Source organism: Macaca fascicularis, chromosome Y, assembly GCF_037993035.2.
Source record: "Macaca fascicularis isolate 582-1 chromosome Y, T2T-MFA8v1.1".
Taxonomy (NCBI): Eukaryota; Metazoa; Chordata; class Mammalia; order Primates; family Cercopithecidae; genus Macaca; species Macaca fascicularis.
In genome coordinates, this window is record NC_132903.1 from 3349304 (window position 1) to 3374281 (window position 24978).

At 42.3% G+C, this 24978-nt stretch overlaps 1 protein-coding gene across 42 annotated transcripts in view; it reads left to right on the forward strand.

Moving 5' to 3' along the window:
* The window catches only part of TBL1Y (transducin beta like 1 Y-linked), a 227247-nt gene that overhangs the window by 145222 nt on the left and 57047 nt on the right, over positions 1-24978 (forward strand). For 27 of the 42 annotated variants that reach the window (XR_012430491.1, XR_012430490.1, XM_074030542.1 and 24 more), the window contains 2 exons: positions 3493-3600; positions 18036-18181. Coding sequence is in view for 20 of the 42 variants with exons in the window: in XM_074030533.1 (XP_073886634.1) it covers positions 3493-3600; positions 18036-18181 (254 nt within the window). In the remaining 22 variants the exon portion in view is untranslated. Of the gene's footprint in view, positions 1-3492; positions 3601-3930; positions 3986-14711; positions 14983-18035; positions 18182-24978 lie in introns of those variants that run through there. The other 15 variants (XM_074030561.1, XM_074030570.1, XM_074030559.1 and 12 more) reach the window with 6 other exon arrangements.

The window sequence follows — 24978 nt, forward strand, 5'->3', positions numbered from 1 at the left end:
GACTTATGTTTCATTTCTCTGTGGCATTTACTTAGAAGTGGGTCATTTGGTACCTCTGTTGAACATTTTGAGGAACTATTGTTATGTTCCTCAAAACATAAAGTCGTCAAAGTGGCTGTTATGTCAGTCAGTATGTTTTGAAATGCCATTGAACCATATTCTAAATGTCAGAGGGATGATGGGAGAGGGGACCTTTCTCTCATCAGTGTTTTGAGTAGGTATTATTTTAGTCTTTGGGAACATAAGCTTCAGTTTAATTGAATCTAGCATACATTGAATTTCTCCTGTGTGTGAGGGGTCTGTGTTTGGCCTTATAAATGACTAAGTGTTTTTGTGGCCTTTGATACCTTAGGCGGTTTATAAATGCAGGTGGTAATTTGGGATTATCCTGAAAAAGGGCACTGTGTTGCTATTGTTCATCACTAAGGCTGGGAGTAACCTGTCTAACATACTGTTTCTGCCGGTGTTAGGTACTGCAGCTCAGAAAGTGAAGGCTCATAATTGTTTCCTTGAGGGGGTGTGTGGTTTCAACACATGTCCTCCTTTCAAAGGCATCCATAACAGACATTGGTAATTATGTTTGCTTGAATCTTGATGAGACTATGAGGAATGTTCACATTAGGGGGCGTTCAATGTTGAGGTTCTTGTAAAGGTAAACTGAGGCTGGAGCCGAACCGGGAACGAAGACACAAGGCAAATGGCAGTGAGAATAGCCTTTATTAGGACTCGCCGGTGAGGGTCCTCGGTCCAAAGGCGTGGGCTGAGGAAGTCACGCTGAGGGAGGAGGGTAGGGGCTTCTTATAGCCCGAGAGGTAGGGAAGCTGGTTGTGCAAACAGGGCCTGGGGGTTCTTGAAACTACTAGGGCAGGAGTTGAGTAAGGGTCATGAGGAAGAGGTCTTTGGAAACTGTTAACCAAAACTGCTGTTTAGGAACTTGTGGAATGCAGGTGAGCTGCAGGTCATGGGGGAGTGTGGTTGCCCAGCCAGAACCTCTAACGTATGCAAGTCTGCGGGTGTGTACAAGGGTGAAGGGAGTCTTTAACAAAAGGCCTGCTACGCCGGGTAACGCCGCCATGTTGGGTCTAGATTCCTGCCTAACAGTTTTTAGGCAGGAAGATTCCATACTGAGAAGGGACTAGGCAGTTGTTCTCTGATGTAGAGGTGGGAAAATCTGTCCTACAGCAGTAAGGACTGAGACCGGCTTAGCAAATGTGGTCTGTGATGGGCCTGAGAGTAAGGGGCTTACGGTTCATGGGCCAGGTAGTTGTAGCTGCTTTACTCTGCCATTGCATTACAAAGGCCCTACGGAGGTGAATGAATGTGGCTGAGTTCCAAGAAAACTTTATTTATAGATGTTGATACTGGGTTGCAGTTTGCTGACCTTGACCTAGAGCAACACACTGGTTTATTTTCTTTTTATGGCTTTTTATTTTATTTATTTATTTTTTATTTTGTTTTTTATTTTTTATTTAAATTCTAGGGTACATGTGCACAACGTGCAGGTTTGTTACATAGGTATACATGTGCCATGTTGGTGTGCTGCACCCATTAACTCGTCATTTACATTAGGTATTTCTCCTAATGCTATCCCTCCCCCATCCCCACAATAGGACCTGATGTGTGATGATCCCCTTCCTGTGTCCAAGGGTTCTCATTGTTCGATTCCCACCTATGAGTGAGAACATGCGGTGTTTAGCTTTCTGTTCTTGCGATAGTTTGCTGAGAATGATGGTTTCCGGCTGCATCCATGTCCCTACAAAGGACACAAACTCATCCTTTTTTATGGCTGCATAGTATTCCATGGTGTATATGTGCCACATTTTCTTAATCCAGTCTGTCACTGATAGACATTTGGGTTGATTCCAAGTCTTTGCTATTGTGAATAGGGCCACAATGAACATACGCGTGCATGTGTCTTTATAGCAGCATGACTTATAATCCTTTGGGTATATCCCCAGTAATGGGATGGCTGGGTCTTTATTTTTATTTTAAGTACTTGAGTACATGTGCAGGATGTGCAGATTTGTTACACAGGTAAACAAGTGCCATGGTGGTTTGCTGTACCTATCACCCCATCACTTTGGTATTAAGCGCAGCATGCATTAGCTCTTTTTCCTAATATTTTCCCTCCCCACTCCCTGACCCCCCAGTGCCAACATGTGATGTTCCCTACCCTGTGTTCATGTGTTCTCATTGATCACCTCCCACTTATGAGTGAGAACATGTGGTGTTTGGTTTTCTGTTCTCATGTTAGTTTGCTGAGAATGATGGTTTCCAGCTTCATCCATATCCCTGCAAAGGACATGAACTCCTCCTTTTTTATGGCTGCATAGTATTCCACAGTTTATATGTGCCACATTTTCTTTATCCGGTGTATCATTGGTGGGAATTTGTGGTGGTTCCAAGTCTTTGCTATTGTGGACAATGCCACAATAAAATACGTGTGCCTGTGTCTTTATAGTAGAATGATTTATAATCCTTTGGGTATATGCCCAGTAATGGGATTGCTGGGTCAAATGGTATTTCTGGTTCTAGATCCTTGAGGAATTGCCACATTGCCTTCCACAATGGTTGAACTAATTTACACTCCTACCAACAGTGTAAAAGTGTTCCTATTTCTCCAGATCCTTTCGAGCATCTGTTTCCTGACTCGCTCTGTCACCCAGGCTGGAGTGCAGTGGCCAGATCTCAGCTCACTGCAAGCTCCGCCTCCCGGGTTCCCGCCATTCTCCTGCCTCAGCCTCCCGAGTAGCTGGGACCACAGGCGCCGCCACCTCACCCGGCTAATTTTTTGTGTTTTTAGTAGAGACGGGGTTTCGCCGTGTTAGCCAGGATGGTCTCGATCTCCTGACCTAGTGATCCACCCGTCTCGGCCTCCCAAAGTGCTGGGATTACAGGCTTGAGCCACCGCGCCCGGCCTGTTTCCTGACTTTTTAATGATTGCCATTCTAACTGGTGTGAGATGGTATCTCACTGTGGTTTTCATTTACATTTCTCTAATGACCAGTGATCGTGAGCTTTTTTTCATATTTGTTGGCCGCATAAATATCTTGTCCATATCCTTCACCCACTTTTTGATGGGGTTGTTTTTTTCTTGTAAATTTGTTTAAGTTCTTTGTAGATTCTGGATATTAGCCCTATGTCAGATGGATAGATGGCAAAATTTTTTTCCCATTCTGTAGGTTGCCTGTTCACTTCTTTTGCTATGCAGAAGCACTTCAGTTTCATTAGGTTTCTACTTGAGTCTTCCCTGGCCTTAGGAAATAGGCCAACTCTTGTTTTTTTGGAAAACATTTCACCTGGTCTTTTTATTTTTATGCATAATTATGGAATGTTTATGTAATTACATAATTACAAAATATAACACAAATCATACATTAATTACCTTCATATGTGTAATAGCATAGATATTATTTTCTTTAATCATCTCACACACACACAAAAGAGAAATACACAGGCAGTGTTTCAAAACTGTCTTCTTTTTTCAAACAGAGTGTGGCTTCTGCTTCATCAACACCTCATTGCTGCGAGGTGAGGCTACAATGAGCATAACCAGTGACGAGGTGAACTTCCTGGTGTATCGGTATCTCCAGGAGTCCGGTAAGAGGCTTGGTTTTCTGTCAGGAGGAAATTCATCTTGAGCGTCTTATAAGCAGAATGATCAACCCTTGATTCAAAACCAAACGTACAAGAAGCAGCACTAAGAAGGTTCTTAGTGCTAATGGGGAGAAGAAAAGGTTCTGGAGCCATGTCATCCCACCTTCCTCAATGATAATGACCCTAGTGGACTTTGTTTGTCATCTCTACATGTTTACTACACGCAGCTCTTTTCCTAACCAACATACAGTGCTGGTGGATTTGTTTCCTAGGGCTGCCATAACACAGTACTGCAAACTGGGGTGGCTTAAAAAGAAATACGTTGTCTCCTAGGTCCTGAGAACAGAAGTACAAAATCAAGATGTGGGAAGGTCGGTTCTTTCTGAGGGTGAGTCTCTCCTGTGCCCCATCCTGGCTCCTGGGGCCTTGCTGCAGTCTTTGGATTCCTTGGCTTGTAGGTGCATCACCCTCATCTCTGTGTTCAGATATGTCCACATTTCCCTGTGATAAAGACAGTCAGATTGGATTAGAAATTTACTGTACTCCAAGATAACCTAATGTTAGTAATTGATGTTGAATCCAGTGATAATTACATCTGCACTCACCCTGTTTCCAAATAGCATCACATTCTGAGGTGCACTGTTGGTGAGCACTTCAACCTGTGAATTTCTGGAGGTGGGGGCACACTTCAACCACCAACAGTTGATTTGGAGTCTTTTTAAGCTTTGTGCCCTTAATACTATATTGAATATACAGTATGGAACTTAATTATTTGAAAAGGAATCCCCAGTTCCTAGGCACCCTTTCCCGGAGATGTATGTGTTCAGTTTGAGGGAAACCAGTCTGTGGTCCCTTGGGCATGGATTCGCTCACTGCTGGGTAGGGTACAATGTAGGCATTGGAGCCACCCAGCATGACTTGAGCTGTGGTGGTTAAACAAGTCTGAGTGAGGCCTATTCATTTGAGCCTCAGTTTTCTTGCCCAGGCAAATGTGATTAAGTATGTGAGGCATGTAACATATTGTAAATAAGTGCCCTCCCCATCCAAGCCTGGGTCTCTGTCCCTTGTGCTCCCAGCTACTGCTATTCATGGGAAGTGGGGTGCTTTCTGCATACATATCAGATGCCTTGGATTGGCTATTGTCATATATAGAATAAGCAATTGGTATACAAAACAAAATAGGTACCTTCTCACCCCTGGGAATCAGGGAAATAATAACCCTTGTGCTAATATCTCAACCTTGGCTCTTAGATGAGCACATGTGGTCTCCTGTCTCAGAGCTCAAAGCTTCCCAGAGGTGGCTGCAATGGAAATCACATGTGCCAAAACCTGCCTCCCTCTTCACTCGTGTCGTAGAATGTAGCATTTAGCAACACTTCTGCACAAGGACATGGTGAAGGCCAAAGAGACTTACAGCATGCCTCCAACTTGCTTCCAACTAAGGCGGAGGCAACACACATCTTAAATATGAATGGTTTTACAGAGATGTGTTCTGTTGCAGAGCTTTTCTGCCTGTTGCCCAAGGCATATTGGAAAGTATGTAAAAAGACATTAGCCTTGGTGTATATGTCTGCAGGACATTCATGAAATTTGATTCTTTTTTTGAGGGTTTGCAGTTAGCTTTCTGGGCTAAATTCATGAACCTGTCAGGGTCACAGTTTCCGTGGGCAGATATGAATGTAGCCCAGGTCTGCTGAGTGACAGAGCATCCTTGTTTGCATACCTTCCCCTCCTTCAGCAGTGCTGTTGGTGTAACTTTCTGCATAGAAACAGAAAACTCTACAGTCTGGTCAGCCCTCTAGTGGATAGACTCCAGAATCTGCACAGGACAGAAGCCTGTCTGTTCTGCCTTCCAGAAAACAGGGTTCCTACCAGTTGGACCCTGTGGCAGCCAGGAAAGATCTCTCTGCATTTGCCCACATACCCATGCTGTCCAAGTCATGAAAAATCCAGTGAAGTATTTTCCCCACCTTATATATTTAACTTCTAAATGTATTTATCAGATAGATAGATAGATAGATAGATAGATAGATAGATAGATAGAGACAGGTTAGATAGATTAGACAGGTTAGATAGACTAGATTGGTAGATAGATAAATATTAATAGATTCATTAGGTAGATAGTTTAGATACAGTAGATGTTGAAAGATTAGACAGATGATAGATATAGATACATAGGCAGATAGATTGATAGATTAGACAGAGTAGATATTAATAAATAGATTAGACAGGGTAGATATTAATAGATAGATTAAATAGATGGATTAGACAGAGTAGATGTTAGCATATTTGATAGATTAAGATGATGGATAGATACACAGATAAGATTGATCGATAATAATAGATTAGAAGAATAGATATTAATAGATAAATTAGATAGGATAGATTGATTAGATTAGGTAGATACATGGATTTCCTGGCCATGTGACCTACATCACCTGCAGTACTTCTCTCTGGTGATGATGTCATTCATATGAGTTAGTGAAAGAGGAGTGAGTATGCAGAAGAGTGACTGAGATCTCGGCGACCACCTGTTCCACAGCAAGCCCAAGCACAGAGAGATAAAAGGCTACAGTGAGCACTCAACACACAGTGAGGTTGGGCTCTCCATAAAGAGTATGTGGTAGATGACCCAGCAACTTCCCAACGGGTGCGGGTCTTGGTTAGAGTGAGGTAAGGTGAAGGCGAAGCACTTCGCTGAGGTGTCCCTGTGTTCCTGTGCCCTTCATATCCTAGGCTTCTGAACAGAGGGCTGTTAGTTGAGTGGGTGGTTCTTGTCACTGCCTGCTGGCCTGAAGTTTCATCATTTTGGAGTTTCTGCCCGAGTGGAGACCAAGCTGTGTTCTGTGCCAGTCTCCTCGTGTTGCATCTGTAAGCTGCTGTTGTGAGCATGGTGGTGTCAGGGTCAGCTAAACAGAAAGACATGCCCCCTCCTTCCAAGACTGACCTCACACTTTAGGGGAGTAGTACAGTATGCTTTAAAAAACCTCAGCAGAAACAACCCAGATATCCACTGACAAAGGAAATTCCATCAAAAGAATGTGTGCATCCATTCAGTGGTATGTCATGACTGATCTTTGAAAAGGAAGGAAATTCTGACACAGGCTACAGCATGGATGACCTTCAAAGACACTATGCCACGTGAAATTAGCCAGTCACAAATGGCAAATACCACAGGATTCCGCTTGTAAGGGATACCTTGAGGAGTCTATGGCAAATACCACAGGATTCCGCTTGTAAGGGATACCTTGAGGAGTCTATGGCAAATACCACAGGATTCCGCTTGTAAGGGATACCTTGAGGAGTCTATGGCAAATACCACAGGATTCCGCTTGTAAGGGATACCTTGAGGAGTCTAGTCCAAAGAGACAGTGGAAGGGTAGTTGCTGGGGGATGGGAAGAAGCAGAGGGCATGGAGTTCGTATTTAAGGGTATAGATTCAGTTTTGCAAAATTAATAAAATTCTCGACACATTTGCTGGCGAAAGTTGCACAACAGTGTGAATGCACCTAATGTCTCTAAACTGTGCACTTAAAAATGGTTAAGATGGAGGCCAAGGTGGGAGGATGACTGGAGGCCAGAATTTCAAGCAAGCTTGGGCAACATAGCAACACGCTGTCTCCACAAAAAAAATTTCAAAAATTAGCCAGGCATGGAGGCGCACATCTGTAATCCCAGCACTTTGGGAGGCTGAGATGGGAGGATCGCTTGAGCCCAGGAGTTCAAGGCTGCAGTGAATGGGGGTCATGCCAGTATACTGCAGCCTGGGCAACAGTGAGACCCTGTCACTACAAAATAAATGTATATTTTTTACCATGGTTTTGGGCAACAGGTTCATGTGTAGATGCATTAAGTTTAGAAAATTAGTCTCAGAAGAAAGAGGGAACCCGAGTAATATTATTACATTTTAATATAACTTAGAGGGAATTATAATTAGGGTGAATTCCCAGTAATTATTACATGATAAGGGCTTTTTCATAGTTCTGTTCAGTGTTTGAGGCAAGTCCCTGGCACAGATAGTGTTGTTAGCTACATTGGTGTCTGACAAAATTTGGTTATTAAAAAAATTAAGCAAAAAATGTGGCTTTAGTCATAATAGCAGTATTCTGGCAAAAAGGCCATTATGCCTCATTGGGTTTAGGTGAAGCAAGCTGTGTTGTCTCTGTGCCATGGAGCACTGCTCAGCTGTGAAAAGGAAGGAGCTGTGAATAGGTGCAGCAAACTAAAGAAACCTCTAGAGGAATGTGCTAAGTAGAACAATCTATCTCACAACATGCCAGAATCTCTGGGACAAATTTAAAGAAGTGCATAGAGGGAAATTTATAGCACTAAATGCCAATAAGAGAAAGCAGGAAAGATCTAAAATTGACACTCTAATATCACAATTTAAAGAACTAGAAAAACAAGAGCAAACAAAAGCTAGCAGAAGACAAGCAATATCTAAAATCAGCGCAGAACTGACAGAAATAGAGACACAAAACACCCTTCAAAAAAATCAGTGAACCCAGGAACTGATTTTTGAAAAGATCAACAAAACAGGTAGATCACTAGCCAGACTAATAAAGAAGAAAAGACAGACGAATCAAATAGAAACAATAAAAAATGATAAAGGGGATATCACCACCAATCCCACAGAAATACAAACTACCATCAGAGAATACTATAAACACCTCTATGCAAATCAACTAGAAAATCTAGAAGAAATGGATACATTCCTGGACACATACACCCTCCCAAGACTAAACCAAGAAGAGTTTGAATCCCTGAATAGACCAATAACAGGCTCCGAAATTGAGGCAATAATTAATAGCCTACCTACCAAAAAAAGTCCAGGACCAGACAGATTCACAGCCGAATTCTACTAGAGGTACAAGGAGGAGCTGGTACCATTCCTTTTGAAACTATTCCAATCAATAGAAAAAGAGGGAATCCTCCCCAACTCATTTTATGAGGCCAGCATCATCCTGATACCAAAGCCTGGCAGAGACACAATAAAAAAAGAAAATTTCAGGCCAATATCCTGATCAACATTGATGCAAAAATCCTCAATAAAATACTGACAAAAAATCCAGTAGTACATCCAAAAGCTTATCCACCACAGTCAAATTGCCATCATTCCTGGGATGTAAGGCTGGTTCAACGCATGCAAATCAATAAACATAATTAATCACATAAACAGAACCAATGGCAAAAAACACATGATTATCTCAGTAGATGCAGAAAAGGCCTTTGACAAGAATTCAACAGCCTTCATGCTAAAAACTCTCAATAAACTAGGTATTGATGAAATATATCTCAAAATAAAAGGAGCTATTTATCACAAACCCTCAACAAGTATCATATTGAATGGGCAAAAACTGGAAACATTCCCTTTGAAAACTGGCACGAGACAAGGATGCCCTCTCTCACCACTCCTATTCAACATAGTATTGGAAGTTCTGGCCAGGGCAATCAGGCAAGAGAAAGAAATAAAGGGTATTCAATCAGGAAAAGAGGAAGTCAAATTGTCTCTGTTGCAGATGACATAATTGTATATTTAGAAAACCCCATCGTCTCAGCCCAAAATCTCCTCAAACTGGTAAACAACTTCAGTAAAGCCTTAGGATACAAAATCAATGTGCAAAAATCACAAGCATTCCTATACACCAATAACAGAGAGCCAAATCATTAGTGAACTCCCATTCACAACTGCTACAAAGAGATTAAAATACGTAGGAATCCAACTTACAAGGGATGTGAAGGACCTCTTCAAGGAGAACTACAAACCACTGCTCAGTGAAATAAAAGAGGACACAAACAAATGGAAGAACATACCATGCTCATGGATAGGAAGAATCAATATCGTGAAAATGGCCATACTGCCCAAAGTAATTTATAGATTCAATATGATCCCCATCAAGCTACCAATGACTTTCTTCACAGAATTGGAAAAAAACTACTTTAAATCTCATATGGAACCAAAATATCCCACATTGCCAAGACAATCCTAAGCAAAAAGAACAAAGCTGAGGGCATCGTGCTACCTGAGTTCAAAATACACTAGAAGGCTACAGTAACCAAAACAGAATGGTACTGGTACCAAAGCAGAGATATAGACCAGTGGAACAGAACAGAGGCCTCAGAAATCACACCACACATCTACAACCATTTGATTTTCGACACACCTGACTAAAACAAGCAATGGGGAAAAGATTCGCTATTTAGTAAATGGCATTGGAAAACCTGGCTAGCCATAGGCAGAAGGCTGAAACTGATCACTTCCTTACATCTTATACAAAAATTAACATAAGGTGGATTAAAGACTTAAACATAAGACCTAAAATGACAAAAACCCTAGAAGAAAACTTAGGCAATATCATTCAGGATATAGGCATGGGCAAAGACGTCATGACTAAAACACCAAAAGCAATGGCAACAAAAGCCCAAATAGACCAATAGGATCTAATTAGACTGAAGAGCTTCTGCATAGCAAAAGAAACTACCATCAGAGTGAACAGGCATCCTACAGAATGGTAGAAAATTTTTGCAATCTACCTATCTGACACAGGGCTAGAATCTAGAATCTACAAAGAACTTAAACAAATTTACAAGAAAAAAAATCAAAAAGTGGGTTAAGGATATAAACAGACACTTCTCAAAAGAAGACATTTATGTAGCCAACAAATATGAAACAAAGGTAATCATCACTGATCTTTAGAGAAATGCAAATCAAAACCACAATGAGATACCATCTCATACCTGTTAGAATGGTGATCATTAAAAAGTCAGGAAACAACAGATGCTGGAGAGGATGTGGAGAAATCTGAATGCTTTTATACTGTTGGTGGGAGTGTAAATTAGTTCAACCATTGTGGAAGACAGTGTGGTGATTCCTCAAGGATCTAGAACCGGAAATACCATATGACCCAGCCATCCCATTACTGGGTATATACCCAAAGGATTATACATCATGCTGCTATAAAGACACATGCACACGTATGTTTATTGCAGCACTGTTCACATTAGCAAAGACTTGGAACCAACCCAAATGTCCATCAGTGACAGACTAGATTAAGAAAATGTGGCACATTTGTAAACCATGGAATACTATGCAGCCATAAAAAAGGGTTCATGTCCTTTGCAGGGACATGAATGATGCTGGAAACCATCATTCTCAGCAAACTAACATAAGAACAGAAAACCAAACACTTCATGTTCTTACTCCTAAGTGGGAGTTGAACAATGAGAGCACATGGACACAGGGAGGGGAACATCCTACACCAGGGCCTGTTGGAGGTTGGGGGATAGGGGAGTGATAGCATTAAGAGAAATACCTAATGTAGATGACAGCTTGATGAGTGCAGCAAACCACCATGGCACGTGGATACCTATGTAACAAAACTGCACTGGTTGTACATGTACCCCAGAACTTAAAGTATAATACTAAGAAAAAAGAAAAGAAAAACAAGCTGTGTCAGAAGATTGTAGGCTATATGATTCCATCTGTAGGACATGCTTAAGGTGCTGAAAATAATACAGGTGGACACCAGATCAGTGGCTGCCAGGAGTCCAGTGTAGGGATGGGAGTGTGTGCATACAAAGGATGATTATGGGGGAGTCATTTATTCTGAAAATATTGAGGAGTCAGTTTTATTCAATTTCTTATCACCCTTCATTGACATCGGCTCACCAGTTTGTCTGAGCTATTCATCATGAGTCTTTTCAGCACGTTCATCTTGAGCACCAGCTGCTGTAGTGAGGAAGGTCACTGTGTGTTATAGTCACTTAAATGGATTCCTTGCCTTCAAAGGGCGTCAGCCTTCTCAGAAGCCAGGAAACACATGGGAAACATGGGATGTAGCACATGATACCATGATAAGACACAAGGTGGTGAGGAGCACTAGGGGAGCTGGGAGAAGAGGACAGTCACATCTATCAAGAGCATGAGGAAGACTACGGTGAAGGAGGGGGTGCTGGTTGTAGCCATAATCACTAGCAAGGTGGGCAAGGGGTGACAAGGGAATTCTAAAGCAGAGTTTCTTACCCTTGCACTTCTAAATTTGGGGCTGGATCATTTTTTGATATTGTAGATATCATTTGTTGATATTGTAGATATGTAGCTGCCAGCCCGTGGATGGCAGGATGTTTAACCATATTCTTGGCCTGTACCTTCCAGATGTCTGTAGCACATAGACATCCACTCGTCCAGATGTTGCCAGATGTCTTCCCTTTGGGGACAAAACCAGCCTCACTTGAGAGTTAGTGGTCCAGACCTAGAAGTCAAAATGAAATTTCTTGGGAAGAAATCTCATGGGAAGGCAGGCATATGCTTGAAGCATGGTGAGAGTTGGCATGGCTTTAGAATGGGCTTGGAAGGCCATACCAAGGTGAGGAAGCTCTCCCAGGCCTGCCGAACCTCAACTGCTTTGGAAAAGGAGAGCAGTAGGCAGTTCATGGTGATCAGGAAGGTTACTGCAGTGGGTTTGTGTTGCATTGGGCAGCATATGCGAAGTTCACACGCTATTGCCTGATGCCGAGAATGCACTCATTAGACACCAGCTGTCAATGTTATTGCTGTTATTGTCAGGCATATCAGAAGAGAAGAGATGAACAAAGGGCTTGGTGACAGTAAGGGCCCAGGACCAGATGGGAAGCAAAGAGAAAAGAAAGGCAGATAGCAGAGATATGGAGAGGACAGAGGCAGGGCATCTGGGAGGCCATGACATTTGTTTACTACTATTTGTGTACAGTCATCCCTGGTATCCACGGGGGATGGGTTCCCGGACCCCCTTTAATACCAAAATCCATAGATACTCAAGTCCTTGATATGATATGGCATAGTAGTTAACAGATAACTATTTTTATCTTCAGCTGAAACGAATACCAAAGGTACATCCTCCTGTTAAGTTTAAATTAGCTCTGCATAACTTACAATACCTAATACAATGTAAATGCTGCATTTGTTATATTGCATTGGTTTTTTATTTGTATTATTATCATATTGTTTCTCTTTTTTTCTAGTTTTTGTTTTTATGTATGGTTGGTTGAATCAGTGTATGTGGAACAATTGGATATGGAGATATGGATATGGAGAGTCGACTGTGTATAAAAGCAGGTCGGCACACTTTTCCTCACCTTAGTGGGCCTTGTGGTCTCTGTTGCACCTACTTAACTCCCCCCATGTAGTGTGAAAACAGCCATAGAAAACCATCAACTTATGGGTGTGGCGGTATCTCAGTAAAATTTTATTTACACAGTCACTGGGCCAGACTTGGCCTGCGGGCCTCAGTTTGCAAACCCATAATGTAGACAATTTAGGAATGGCATACAGTGCTCACTGGCTGTGTTACCTATCAAGACTCCAATTATATGTATCTGTTAAAGACTAAATGAAAATTCCAGATTTAATGCCACAAATTGGTGCCCTTAGTATTTGTTTCAGCTGAAGATGGAAAACCAGCAACACAGCTGCCTGAGCACTAGATGTCTGCTTTTCTCTGCCAAATAAGCAGTATTGCTAAAAAGTAGTGACTGGTAATTTAGCAGATTTTGCTGATGAATCAAACCAAAATTAACTGGGTATGGTGGCATACTATTCAACTGAAACGGTTTGTGATGTCATTTCTTGGTTGTGCAGTGTCATCATTGCAAGAAATAAAGCTTGTACTTGGTTTGTTTTAAATCTATTTTTGTTGCCTCGTTAGATGAGACAAATTTTGTAAAGACCATTTCCTCTCTTGTGAGACTATTGCATCTTTCATTCCGAATGGAGAGGGCTTTATGTGAAGGATCCTTCCATCCTTTCTGTGGTTCTTATTTTAAGCCTTTCTCAGTTTATTTTGATTATACTCTTTTTTTCTTTTTGGGAATAATCTTACCTCCTCTGATTGTCCTGTTACTCTAAGGTTTGTGCACAATCGCATGGAAAGAGTGGGTTACTTTTCAGTAGCAACAACCTAGAATCAAGATGAAATGTAAGGAGAGTAGAGCTGGGAGTAGTGGCCTTTTAGATGTCACTTCCCCCACCATGGTGGGGTTGATGAAAACATTTTTGGTTGTCACAATGGGAGTGGATGCCACTGGCTTCTAGTAGGTAGAGGCCAGGGGTGCTGCTCAACATCCTATAATGTATGGGACTGTGTGCACACAGCAAAGAATGATCCTGCCTAAAAGTCAGCCATGCTGTGGTTGAGAAACCTTGCTGAGAAGAGATTCATCAGGAATATGCCTTCCAAGTGGGTGGCAAGGCTGCTGGCTTCAGAAATGTCTCCAGCCTAGCCTATAGATGACACTAAGAAACCCAACCCATCACTGTCACACTATCTTTCATTGAGGTACTACCAAGCTCTTTATTTTCCTGCCCTTTAAGTATCCTCCTGCCCTTTAACTACTTCTGCACCTGCTGCTGGGGCAGTCCTGGGTGCTTTGTTTGTCACTGATATTCTCATCTTTCTTCCTGTGTCTGTCTTGTTGGGCAGAAGAGATGTGTTAATTGTTGCGGGAAAGCTGAGGAGGCACAAGGCACAAAAGTCTCACCACTCTGGCAGATGGTAAATTAATGTGTTCATTAATTCTGGACTCCAAGTTGGAGGGGGTGAGACGTTGGCAGGAGTGCAGGCAGGGCTGGCCCTGGAAGAGAAGCATCTTCCGTGGAGGTGCTGTGCTTCCAAGTGCCTTCCACAGCACCCTGGCAGTTGGCCCCAGCAACCATAGCCTAAGATGCTGATGAATCAAGTCTAAGAGGAAGTGGTCAGCCTTCCTCTATTACCTCATCCTGGGGCATTGTCTTAGTTTGTATGGACTGTAACCAACACCTTAGACTGGGTAGTTTATATACAACAGAAATGTATTGCCCACAGTTCTGGAGGCATCATGATCAAGGTGCTAAGTATTTGCTTTCTGGTGAGGTCCTTTTCCTCATGGATGGCTCCTTCTGTGTCTTCACATGGTGGAAGGGGCAGGGGAGCTTGCCCAAACCTCTTTGACATCCTCATTGTACCAACAAGGAACCTGGGAAAGTGACATTTCTATTTGCTGTGGTCTTCTCTCTAGATTGACTGTGTCTGGGGAGTGGCTGTTGTCCCTTGTGTGTGCCTCATTAGCACCTTGAGGTACTTTTTATCCCCACACTGCAGAGGAGAAAATGCAGACGCAGCCAAATGAGGCAATGTGGACCAGGCACCCAGCCGTAGAGCAAGGACAGAATTCAGCCATCCTGCCTGCTCCTGACATTTTCTCCATCCAGCTTGCCTGCTTGCCTTCATGAGATCACAAGGCCAGAAATTAGTAAGAAAGTCTTACAAGCAAATGGACTGAAAAAATCACTGATTTAGAACCCATATAGAGATGCATTCCAAGAAATGCAACTAGTAAAGATTTCAGCAGATAAGAGGACTTCTGATAACGGTACGTTCCCTAGGTCTTTATGATCATAAAGTGCCTAATTTCCAGTCATGACAACCTGCCCTATCCAAAAGAGGACCCAAACTGATGAAAGATGTTCAAAGTAATAGTACCCCTGTATAACTTTATGCTGCACAGATGTCATTGTGTATCTGCACAAGAAATTCCTTCCAGCAGACAACTTTCAGTTCTCTTTGCATCAGTCTCAGCCTCCCCACCCTTGGTCTGTCTTTGCTGTTTCATCTGCTTGTTTCAGTAAGCTTTAGTTGAATGTGAATACCGTTGTCCACACAGTCTGGAAATGAAATTTGCATTGGAGAACATAGTCGTTTAGAGAGATAAAGTTATGCAGCAAACTGTGCACTCAACATTAAAAACCCAGGTGAGACAGAAATCAGGGGCACCCTCCCGGCTTGGGTTAGAGTGAGCATTGCACACCATACTTTACTAGTTGCCTGAGTTGCATCCAGACTGACTGCTGTTCAGAGCTGCTGGTAGTCTAGCTGGACAGCCAGATGGCAATGGAGTCTGTCCATGCAGGGAATTCAAGAATTTTGGTTCCTGTTCCTGTGGGTCTTGGAAGTGTGAGGTAAAAAGTGGAATCTCAGAGTCACATAGCCTATGGTTCACATTTTGTTTCATCCTCTTATCATGTGAACCTTGACCTGATGTCTCCAGTGTTTGTCTTTCTATGTGAAACAAAAACAGTACCAACTCCGAACAGTTACTGCAAAGACTGAGGTAGTTTACAGAGTGCCCAGGTTTGGATGAAGCTGGTAATGTGGTCAGACTTGGCTCTGTTTCACAGGGCATGTGATTGCAGGTGTCAGTTCTGTGGCCCAGTGCTGGTTGCAGGAATGAATAAGTGAGACTGGATGAATAAAATATGCCAGAAGCATGAGAGTTTCCTTCCACAGTTGATCTGTCAGCAATGAGGTTTATTTTTCAGGAGGCATCATCAGCACCTAATGCTGTATCCTGCTGCATTCAGTAGACGTTTCTTGATGCTGTTTCATGGTGGCTGAGAGTGTTTACTGGCTACCCAGCCTTGAATCTCAGGCCCAGCCCTACAAATTGAGCAGTAGGAGACTGCTATTATTCTCAAAAGATCTTGAAGTGTAAGGTAAAAAGTGGAATCTCGGAGTCACATAGCCTATGGTTCACATTTTGTTTCATCCTCTTATCACATGAACCTTGACCTGATGTCTCCAGTGTTTGTCTTTCTATGTGAAAGAGACCTGATTTATCAAGGGGTAAGGGGCAGCATCAGAATGATGCTGAGAGGCTTAAAGCCATTCAGTAGGAGCCACGTGAGTGGCCCCCATCAGCCATGAGAGTCATGATGTCTATGAGAGAGGAATCACTGCAGCCCAGAGTAGATAAGGAAGATTTCATGCAGTGGAGCCTTGGGCCAATAATGCAGTGAGGTCCTGCTTTACCCATTGACTGGAGTTTTTGTATTCTGCACTTTACTGAACACCTCAATGATAAAAGCTTGCAGGTGAAACTTGGTATATATAGCATAGCAGAGAATAGAGTCATTGATGAATACAAGGGTGGGTTGCTTCATTTGGTAGGAATGGGTAGAGGAAAAGGAAAGTGAATATATAGAGAGAAACAAGTAAGAAGGTAAAGATTAGGTTCTTGTAAAGAAACTTGGCTTATATCCTCCAAAAACACAGTGAGGAATTTCAGGATCCAGTGCACCCCCAGGCTGCCTCTGCACCAGGCAAAGTGACCCAGCCCTGCCAGGCAAGGTTGCCTCTATTAGGAAACTCCCTGCAGCATCCGAGACTTGCTGGCAGTAGGATGCCACCTCCCTCTCCTTGATGAAGGGCTGTCACAGCTTCCCTATCACCTCCAGACTTCCACAGATGCTCGGTGACCTTGCCTTCTTTCCTTGAAGCAAACATCATCCGCAAGAGCAAGGCATGGCTTTCTGTGTATTCAGTACTGATCCTCTGCCCCCCTTTATTTATTATTTAAATAAAGGCTCTTTAAATAAGAGCCTTTATTCAAAGCTGATCTGAAAATACCTTTAAATGGCCAAGCGTCATTGATCAACAGCTTCCTACAGAGGCAATGAAAGAGATGATGCACTGGGAGAGAAAAGGAAAAGAGCCAGTATCTGTTAGAAAACATAAAACTCCTGGTATTTTGAGAAAATAATTCAGCGCCACAACAATCAGTGCAGAACAGGCTCGTTTCCGTCTTTGGACTTCAGGTTGTAATGCAATTGCCCCCAGTGCACTTGGGTTCAGTGTTTGCTGTTTCCTTATCTTGGGCTGAAGAAAGGTACACTATGTTCTTGCAGCGGGTGACACAGAGTAGCTTCAGCGTGAGCTTCTGCAGAGTATTGTGAACCATGGAGTTGAGGGGATCCTGGAGTCAAATCTGTGTAACAGGAATGTCCAACTGGGGCATGCAGGGCAAACTCTTTATTTATTTATTTATTTATTTATTTATTTATTTATTTATTATTTATGTTTGAAATGAAATCTTGCTCTGTCGCCCAGACTGGAGTGCAGTGGCGTAATCTTGGCTCACTGCAACCTCCGTCTCCTGGGTTGAAGTGATTCTCCTGCCTCAGCTTCCTGAGTAGCTGGGACTACAGGTGTACACTACCACATCCAGCTAATTTTTCTATTTTTAGTAGAGACAGGATTTCACCATGTTGGCCAGGCTGGTCTCCAACTCCTGACTTCAGGTGACCCACCTGCCTCGGTCTCCCAAAGTGCTGGGATTACAGTTGTGAGCCACCATGCCCACCCTGTTCTCTGCCATATTAACAATACTGAAATGGTTCTACCATTTAAAGGGCCTTGTTCCAAGATACCAATTTTGGTTTTCCTGGGACTGAAATCTCTCCCTCTCCCCCTGCCCTTTTTCACCTTACTGAACCCAAATCAGAAGGGCCCCTGGGCATCCTATGGTGCTGTCTTAGCCCACAAATTAAATATGTTTGAAATTTGCAGACCACCCTCAGATCTCAATGACTGCGCCTCCTTCCTTCAATTTGGGTCTCACTCAATGTCACCTTTCCCATCTTGCTGCAGGTTTTTCCCACTCGGCTTTCACATTTGGGATCGAGAGCCACATCAGCCAGTCCAACATTAATGGGACGCTAGTGCCACCAGCTGCCCTCATCTCCATTCTGCAGAAGGGACTGCAGTATGTGGAGGCTGAGATCAGCATCAACAAGGTATGTAGCTGCTAGGCCTGGCCCCCGAACAGCGGAGCCTTGGGAAGGTGCAAGAGCTTGGAACACACTGGAAGCTAACATATATTTCCCTCTGGCATTTGGGATTAATTCAGTGGCAGGGTGCACTGGCTCATGCTTATAATCCCAGGATTTTGGGAGGCTGAGGCAGAAGGATCACGTGAGCCAGGAGTCTGAGACCAGCTGGACAACCTGGCAGAAAACACTGTTTCTACAAAAAAATGTAAAGATTTGCTGGGTGTGCTGGTACACACCTGTTGTCCCAGCTCCTGAGGATGATACTGTCTAAGTCCACAAGGTCGAGGCTGCAGTGAGCCGTGATCACCTGAGGGCACTCCAGCCTGGGCAACACTGTGAGACTGCATATCTGAAAGAAAGAAAGAAAGAGAGAGAGAGAGAGAGAGGGAGAGAGGGAGGGAGGGAGGGAGGGAAGGAGGGAAGGAAGGAGGGAAGGAAGGAAGGAAGGAAGGGAAGGAAAGAAGACCGCATATCTAAAAGAAAGAAAGAGAGAGAGAGAGAGAGAGAAAGAAAGAACACTGGTTTCCCACCCCACTTTAACATCTTACTGATTGGTTGTGTGTATACACAGTAGCAAGTTTCCAGTGCCCCTCCGACATGGGTCTGTATATTTTACTTAAACGCAGACTCACTGGCTGCTGACTCATGTTAACAATTACACTGCCACAGTTGAAAAAGATGCAGCAGACCTTCAACTGCTCTGGGCTTCGGAGTGGACTTTTGCCTTGCACACACTATGACTTGTTCTGTCTTCTTGATTTCTTGGAGTAGGTTGAAACTATGTTTCCTGAGAACCTGACAGGGCATCACCAGAGGCTGCATCAGGGCAGAGAGGTGATAGCTTTTGTGTTAAAGAGAATCTCAAGGGATGTTTTCATTATCAGCATAGTTGTAGAGCTGATGGGGTGGGAGGATGGAATCATAAATACACATTAAAATTATGCACTTGGCTGGTATCCCATCCCACTTTTTAGATTGTACCACAATAAGGTGTTGTGCCAGTTTTATACCAATTTTGGTTTTAAACAACACCCCTTTCCCTCTCTTGCCCCATTCTGCTGTGGTCTCGGGAATCTATAGTGAAGATCTTCTCAACTTCTGGGAACTTCTGGAATCCACAACCTTTCTTGCCACCTTCACCTGTTTCTATTTTGTTTTTAAATTAAATTAATTTTTTTTGAAGCAGGGTCTTCCTCTGCAACCAGGCTTGAGTGCAGAGGCACTATCAGAATTCACTGCAGTCTCAACTTCCAAAGCTCAAATGATCCTCCTTCCTCAGCCTCCAGAGTGCTGGGGCCACAAGCATGCGCCACTGTGCCTGCAGTCCCTGTTGTTGATTCCTCAGTCTCCAGCTCCCTCTTTCTGTTCCTGTTTCTCCTACTCTGACCAAAGTACATGATTCTGCCCAACTTCTCCGTTTTCTACCTGGTAGTTGGATTTTTCCAGGATTCCCTCTATCCTGTCTTCCTAGGAACCGGTCTCACCCTTAAAAACCTTTCTTCTTTGCAGCATGTTATGTTGCTTTCTTTTCATGGTTTAAAAACCTCTTCTAGCAAATCACAAAGTAATATATCCTGTTCTCTTTTCTCCTTTTTTTGGGGGGGGTGTGTGTGTGGGGTGGACAGGGTCTCACTCTTTTACCCAAGCTGGAGTGCAGTGGCACAATCATAGCTCACCGCAGTCTCCACCTCCTGGGCTCACATGATCCTCCTGCCTCCGCCTCTCAACTAGCTGTGAGTACAGGTGCATGCCAGCACACCCAACTGATTTTTGTATTTTGTATGGTGATGGTGTTTTGCCATGTTGCCCATGCTGGTCTGAAATTGCTGGGTTCAACTGATCCTCCAACTTCTGCTTCCCAAAGTGCTGGGACTACCAATGTGAGCCCCTGTACCTGCCTCATTTTTTCTTGTATTTTTGCCCACCATTTTGCACAAAGCCATAGCTGTAAAAACTCTGGTGTCTGTGCCTCTCTCATGCTCTTTCTTCCCTGGCAACCGTCCATCTTTTTCCCTTCTTCATTTTGGACCCCTGGGGTCTTCAGGTTGCCCTGTCCAGCACCATGCAGTGTCGTTATCCTAGTGTTACCAGCGGAGGGTGTCCAGGTTCTTGGTGTCTTGAACAAATAATTAGACAAAACACACAAACAATCAAGGATAGAATAAAGGGATTTATTGAAAATGAAAGTACATTCCACAGCAGGGGAGCCCAAGCCCAAGCATTCGGGCTCAAGGATCCCATTACAGAATTTTTCAGAGTTTAAATACTCTCTAGAGGATACCATTGGTTCCTTGGTGTACACTGTATGTAAATGGAGAGGATGAAGTAAAGTTACAAAGTCGCTTACTCGGCATACGCTTTATGGAGAGGATATTTCCTGTCATAACTGATGTGCAAATCGACCTTATGTTCCCTGCCTCATTCCCCACTAAGAGATGTGATCCTCATAAATATTTATGGGAGGCAGAGGGACCAATGGTCTTTTTTCTGTAACTGCTTCATGCTGGCTTGGGGCATAGTCCCTACCTATTGGGGATCATGGAACTCTCCACCCTGCCGTATCTAGTGGAGGCAGGATAGCTCCTTGATGGCCAGGGTTGGTGTCTTCACCTGGAAGTGACGGGAGCAGTTGTTGCATGATTATCTGAAGCTTGATGGTCTCCAGGAGAGAGGAAATGCATTTGGTTAAAAGATTGAATGGGAACTTCAGCAGGTGGATACTTACACTGTCAGGAATGTTATAGAGATTTGCAGGAGGAAAGCAAAACCTGGCTTGTGGTGTGTTCTAGGATCTGCGTTTCCTTAAAGTCTTAGCATAAATGACTGCATTTTGCTTTGGTTTTGTCTGTTGGGGTTTATTGCATGAGCTTAGTCCAAAACAATGATCTCCCAGAATTTTGTTTTAAAATTTGCCTTTTTTGATCAGGTTCTCACTTAGGTAAGAGTGTGACCAAAACGTAGGACCTTACTTCTACTCTGAGTTACAGTCATTTTGGGTTACTGGTCTCAGCATGTCATTCATAGGTTACACTTTCCTCAGGGTCGCACATTACTTTCAGCTCTTGTCATTCCACTTGAAAAGTGACCATTTGATGTTCTAGAGATGGCTGCAGGAAAGCATTTAAAACCCTCGAGAGAGTATAGCACACTAGGGAGACTATTACTATGATTATTGGGAGGATAATACCAAGAGTTTGGAGTATGTTCTTTACATAAAGTCCCCATAAGCCAAACCTTCTAAAATCACATAGATCAAAGAATGAGTTAAATAGTCAGTTCATTTTCTAAGCAGTCCGTTCATCATTCACCTACCCCTGAATCTCTGTAATATTTATTTGATGTATTTCTCCATAGGCCTCAAGTGTCAGCAGCTGTACAGGTACTTATCTGTTCAGCCAATTCTATTATTTAGCATAACTTTCACAAGAGAATTTAAAGTCTCTTGTATAACTGTGCCATAGAATGTGCCACAGAGCCTATTATAGGAACTAGATTTTTAGTCATTGCCTGTTTTACTTTAAACCACTGAAAAAGGACCTAACAAATGATTCCCTTCTAGAAGAGTGAAGGCCTCCTAGCAGTGTTCTCTTTAAGCCATGATGTGCATTAAGAGAAGTGAACCAGTGTTTTGTTTTTGACTGATTACTAGGCAACGTATGTATCATTGAAGTTTCTTACCTGCATTAGGCCTTTATCCTTTATCTATCAAAGAATAAACTTATCCATATATAAGGCTGGCTACAAACTCTTTCAAAAATAAATGTAAGTGCACATAAGAGACCCCTTTTCCACTCCTGTTGTTCACAGAGGTATAAGCAAAAGAAAATATTCAAAGATAAGAGTTTCTTGACAGTAGAAGTCTTAATCTGTGAACTTGGGAAAAGCTGTTCACATCAAGGATACCATCTTCTTCTTGTGACAAATTTCCCTGTTAGTTTTACCTTAAGAGTTCCAATGGGTGTACAGTTCCAGAGCATGGAGGGACCCTTCTCAGTTGTAAGACCATAAGCCCAAAGCCCCAGGTCCCTAACACAACAGTGTAGAAGTGTTCTTTAAGTGTACTTTAAGTTCTAGGGTGTTCTTTAAGTGTACTTTTAGTTTTGCATGTGCAAAACGTACATTGTAGTGTGGATGGCAAAAACAGTCTTTCTTTGATGGTCTCAGAAGATCCAAACCATAAAAAGCTTTCTTTACCTGCTGAAAATACACTGTAGCATAATAATTTGCTGTTGTAACATCAGCCCAATTGCATGGGAAAACTTTTATTCAACCAGAACATGCACTGAAAATAATAATTGAATGAAATCCCTTTATAAAATGGCCCACAAGCTGACCAAATGTACCTGAAGAATTTGTAAGTTACCACACCAATGTATTCAATTTGGGTTATTTTATCTTTTCCATGCTGAGTCATGGCATGCAGAACTTTTAGTAATAAGAACTTTAAGGACTCAGGAAGGACAAGGTGGCCATCCTCTTGGTTCTTCATGAGTCCATGCCTAATTAACATTAGATGTGTCCTCTTGAATACCAGTTGTTTTTCCAAATTAGGTGCATAGCACTGATTTATGATAACCTGGGTTATCATAGGTAATGCAACTGAGACTGTGGCATTTATTCAAATTGTGTATTTAAAAAATTTCAGTATCAGCTGCTTTAACATGAAAATCTGACAAAGTATTTTCCTGATATTTGATTAATTTTTTTATTTTTTTAATTTTTTGAAACAGAGTCTTGCTCTGTCACCCAGGCTGGAGTGCAGTGGCACGCTCTCAGCTCACTGCAAGCTCCGCCTCCCGAGTTCACGTCATTCTCCTGCCTCAGCCTCCTGAGTAGCAGGGACTACAGGTGTCCACCACCACACCCGGCTAGTTTTTTGTGTTTTTAGTAGAGTCGAGGTTTCACCATGTTAGCCAGGATGGTTTTGACCTCCTGACCTCATGATCTGCCTGTCTCAGCCTCCCAAAGTGCTGAGATTACAGGTGTGAGCCACTGCTCCCAGCCGATATTTGATAAATTTTTTGTTTTACTTCAGTTAGCTGCTTTATACAAGGAAATCTGGGTATTTCTGTGGTTTACAACAACAGCATAATAAACATACTTAGACATTAAAATTTTAGAAACCCAGTACAATTTTGGAACATATGTTAGTGTTATTCACAAAAGTATAATGTAAAAAAGACTGAACATCATGTTTGCAATCCCATGTACCTAACATGTCAAATAATCCCAGTTATCTCTTTTCTGGATGTTTTCAGGGGCCCTCTGATCCATCCAAAAAGCCGTGCATTAGGAAAGACATTGAAACTGAAGTTAGATTTTTGAATTCAGATTACCATAAATTATGTATTTTGCCAGAATTATGACTCAGAAATTTTAAAGAAGTTCTTATGTTCTTAACACACCTTACATGTAAAACTGTTTCTGGTAGTCTTAATCGCATGTTGCAATGTTGATTCTTAGCAATTTAATTTTAACATAAAACCTGTTAAGTTATATTAATTATGTACTAGGTGTTGATAAGGTCTGATTGTTTCCAGCATAGCTAGGGGTGTGGCCAACTCTACATGTCCCCAGGACTTACCTAGCTGGAAAGCAGACAAGTTAAACAATTCTCAAAAGCGAAAGAAGCAGCTTATAACCTTAAAGCATTCAGCAAACCTAATATTTGGACATAATTTACACCACATATTTATTTACATTTTGAAGAGAATTATATTTTACCAATAACTTTTAAAATCATCTTTATTTCCCAAAGATTACTCAAGTCATATGAATTAAATAAAATGCACTGCACTTTTTTTTTTTAATCATACTTTAAGTTCTAGGGAACATGTGCACAATGTGCAAGTTTGTGACATACGTATACATGTGCCATGGTAGTGTGCTGGACCTATTAACTCGTCATTTACATTAGGTATTTCTCTTAATGCTATCTGTCCCCTAACCCCCCATCCCCACGACAGGCCCTGGTGTGTGATGTTCCCCGCCCTGTGTCTAAGTGTTCTTGTTGTTTAAGTCCCACTTATGACTAAGAACATGTGGTATTTGGTTTTCTGTCCTTGGGATAGTTTGCTCAGAATGATGGTTTCCAGCTTCATCCGTGTCCCTACAGATGACATGAACTCATCCTTTTTTATGGCTGCATAGTATTCCACAGTGTATAATTTGCCACATTTTCTTAATCCATTGTATCATTGATTGACATATGGGTTGGTTCCAGGTCTTTGCTCTTGTGAATAGTGCCACAATAAATATATGTTTGCATGTGTCTTTATAGCAGCATGATTTATAATTCTCTGGGAATATATCCAGTAATGGGATGGCTGGGTCAAATGGTATTTCTAGTTCTAGATCCTTGAGGAATTGCCACACTGTCTTCCATGATGGTTGAACTAGTTTACAGTCCCACCAACAGTGTAAAAGTGTTCCTATTTCTCCACATCCTCTCCAGCACCTGTTGTTTCCTGACTTTTTAATGATTGCCATTCTAACTGGTGTGAGATAGTATCTCATTGTGGTTTTGATTTGCATTTCTCTGATGACGAGTGATGATGAGTATTTTTTCATGTGTCTGTTGGCTGCATAAATGTCTTCTTTTGAAAAGTGTCTGTTCATATCCTTTGACCATTTTTTGATGGGGTTGTTTCATTTTTTCTTGTAAATTTGTTTAAGTTCTTTGTAGATTCTGCATATTAGCCCTTTGTCAGATGGCTGGATTGCAAAAATTTTCTCCCATTCTGTAAGTTGCCTGTTCACTC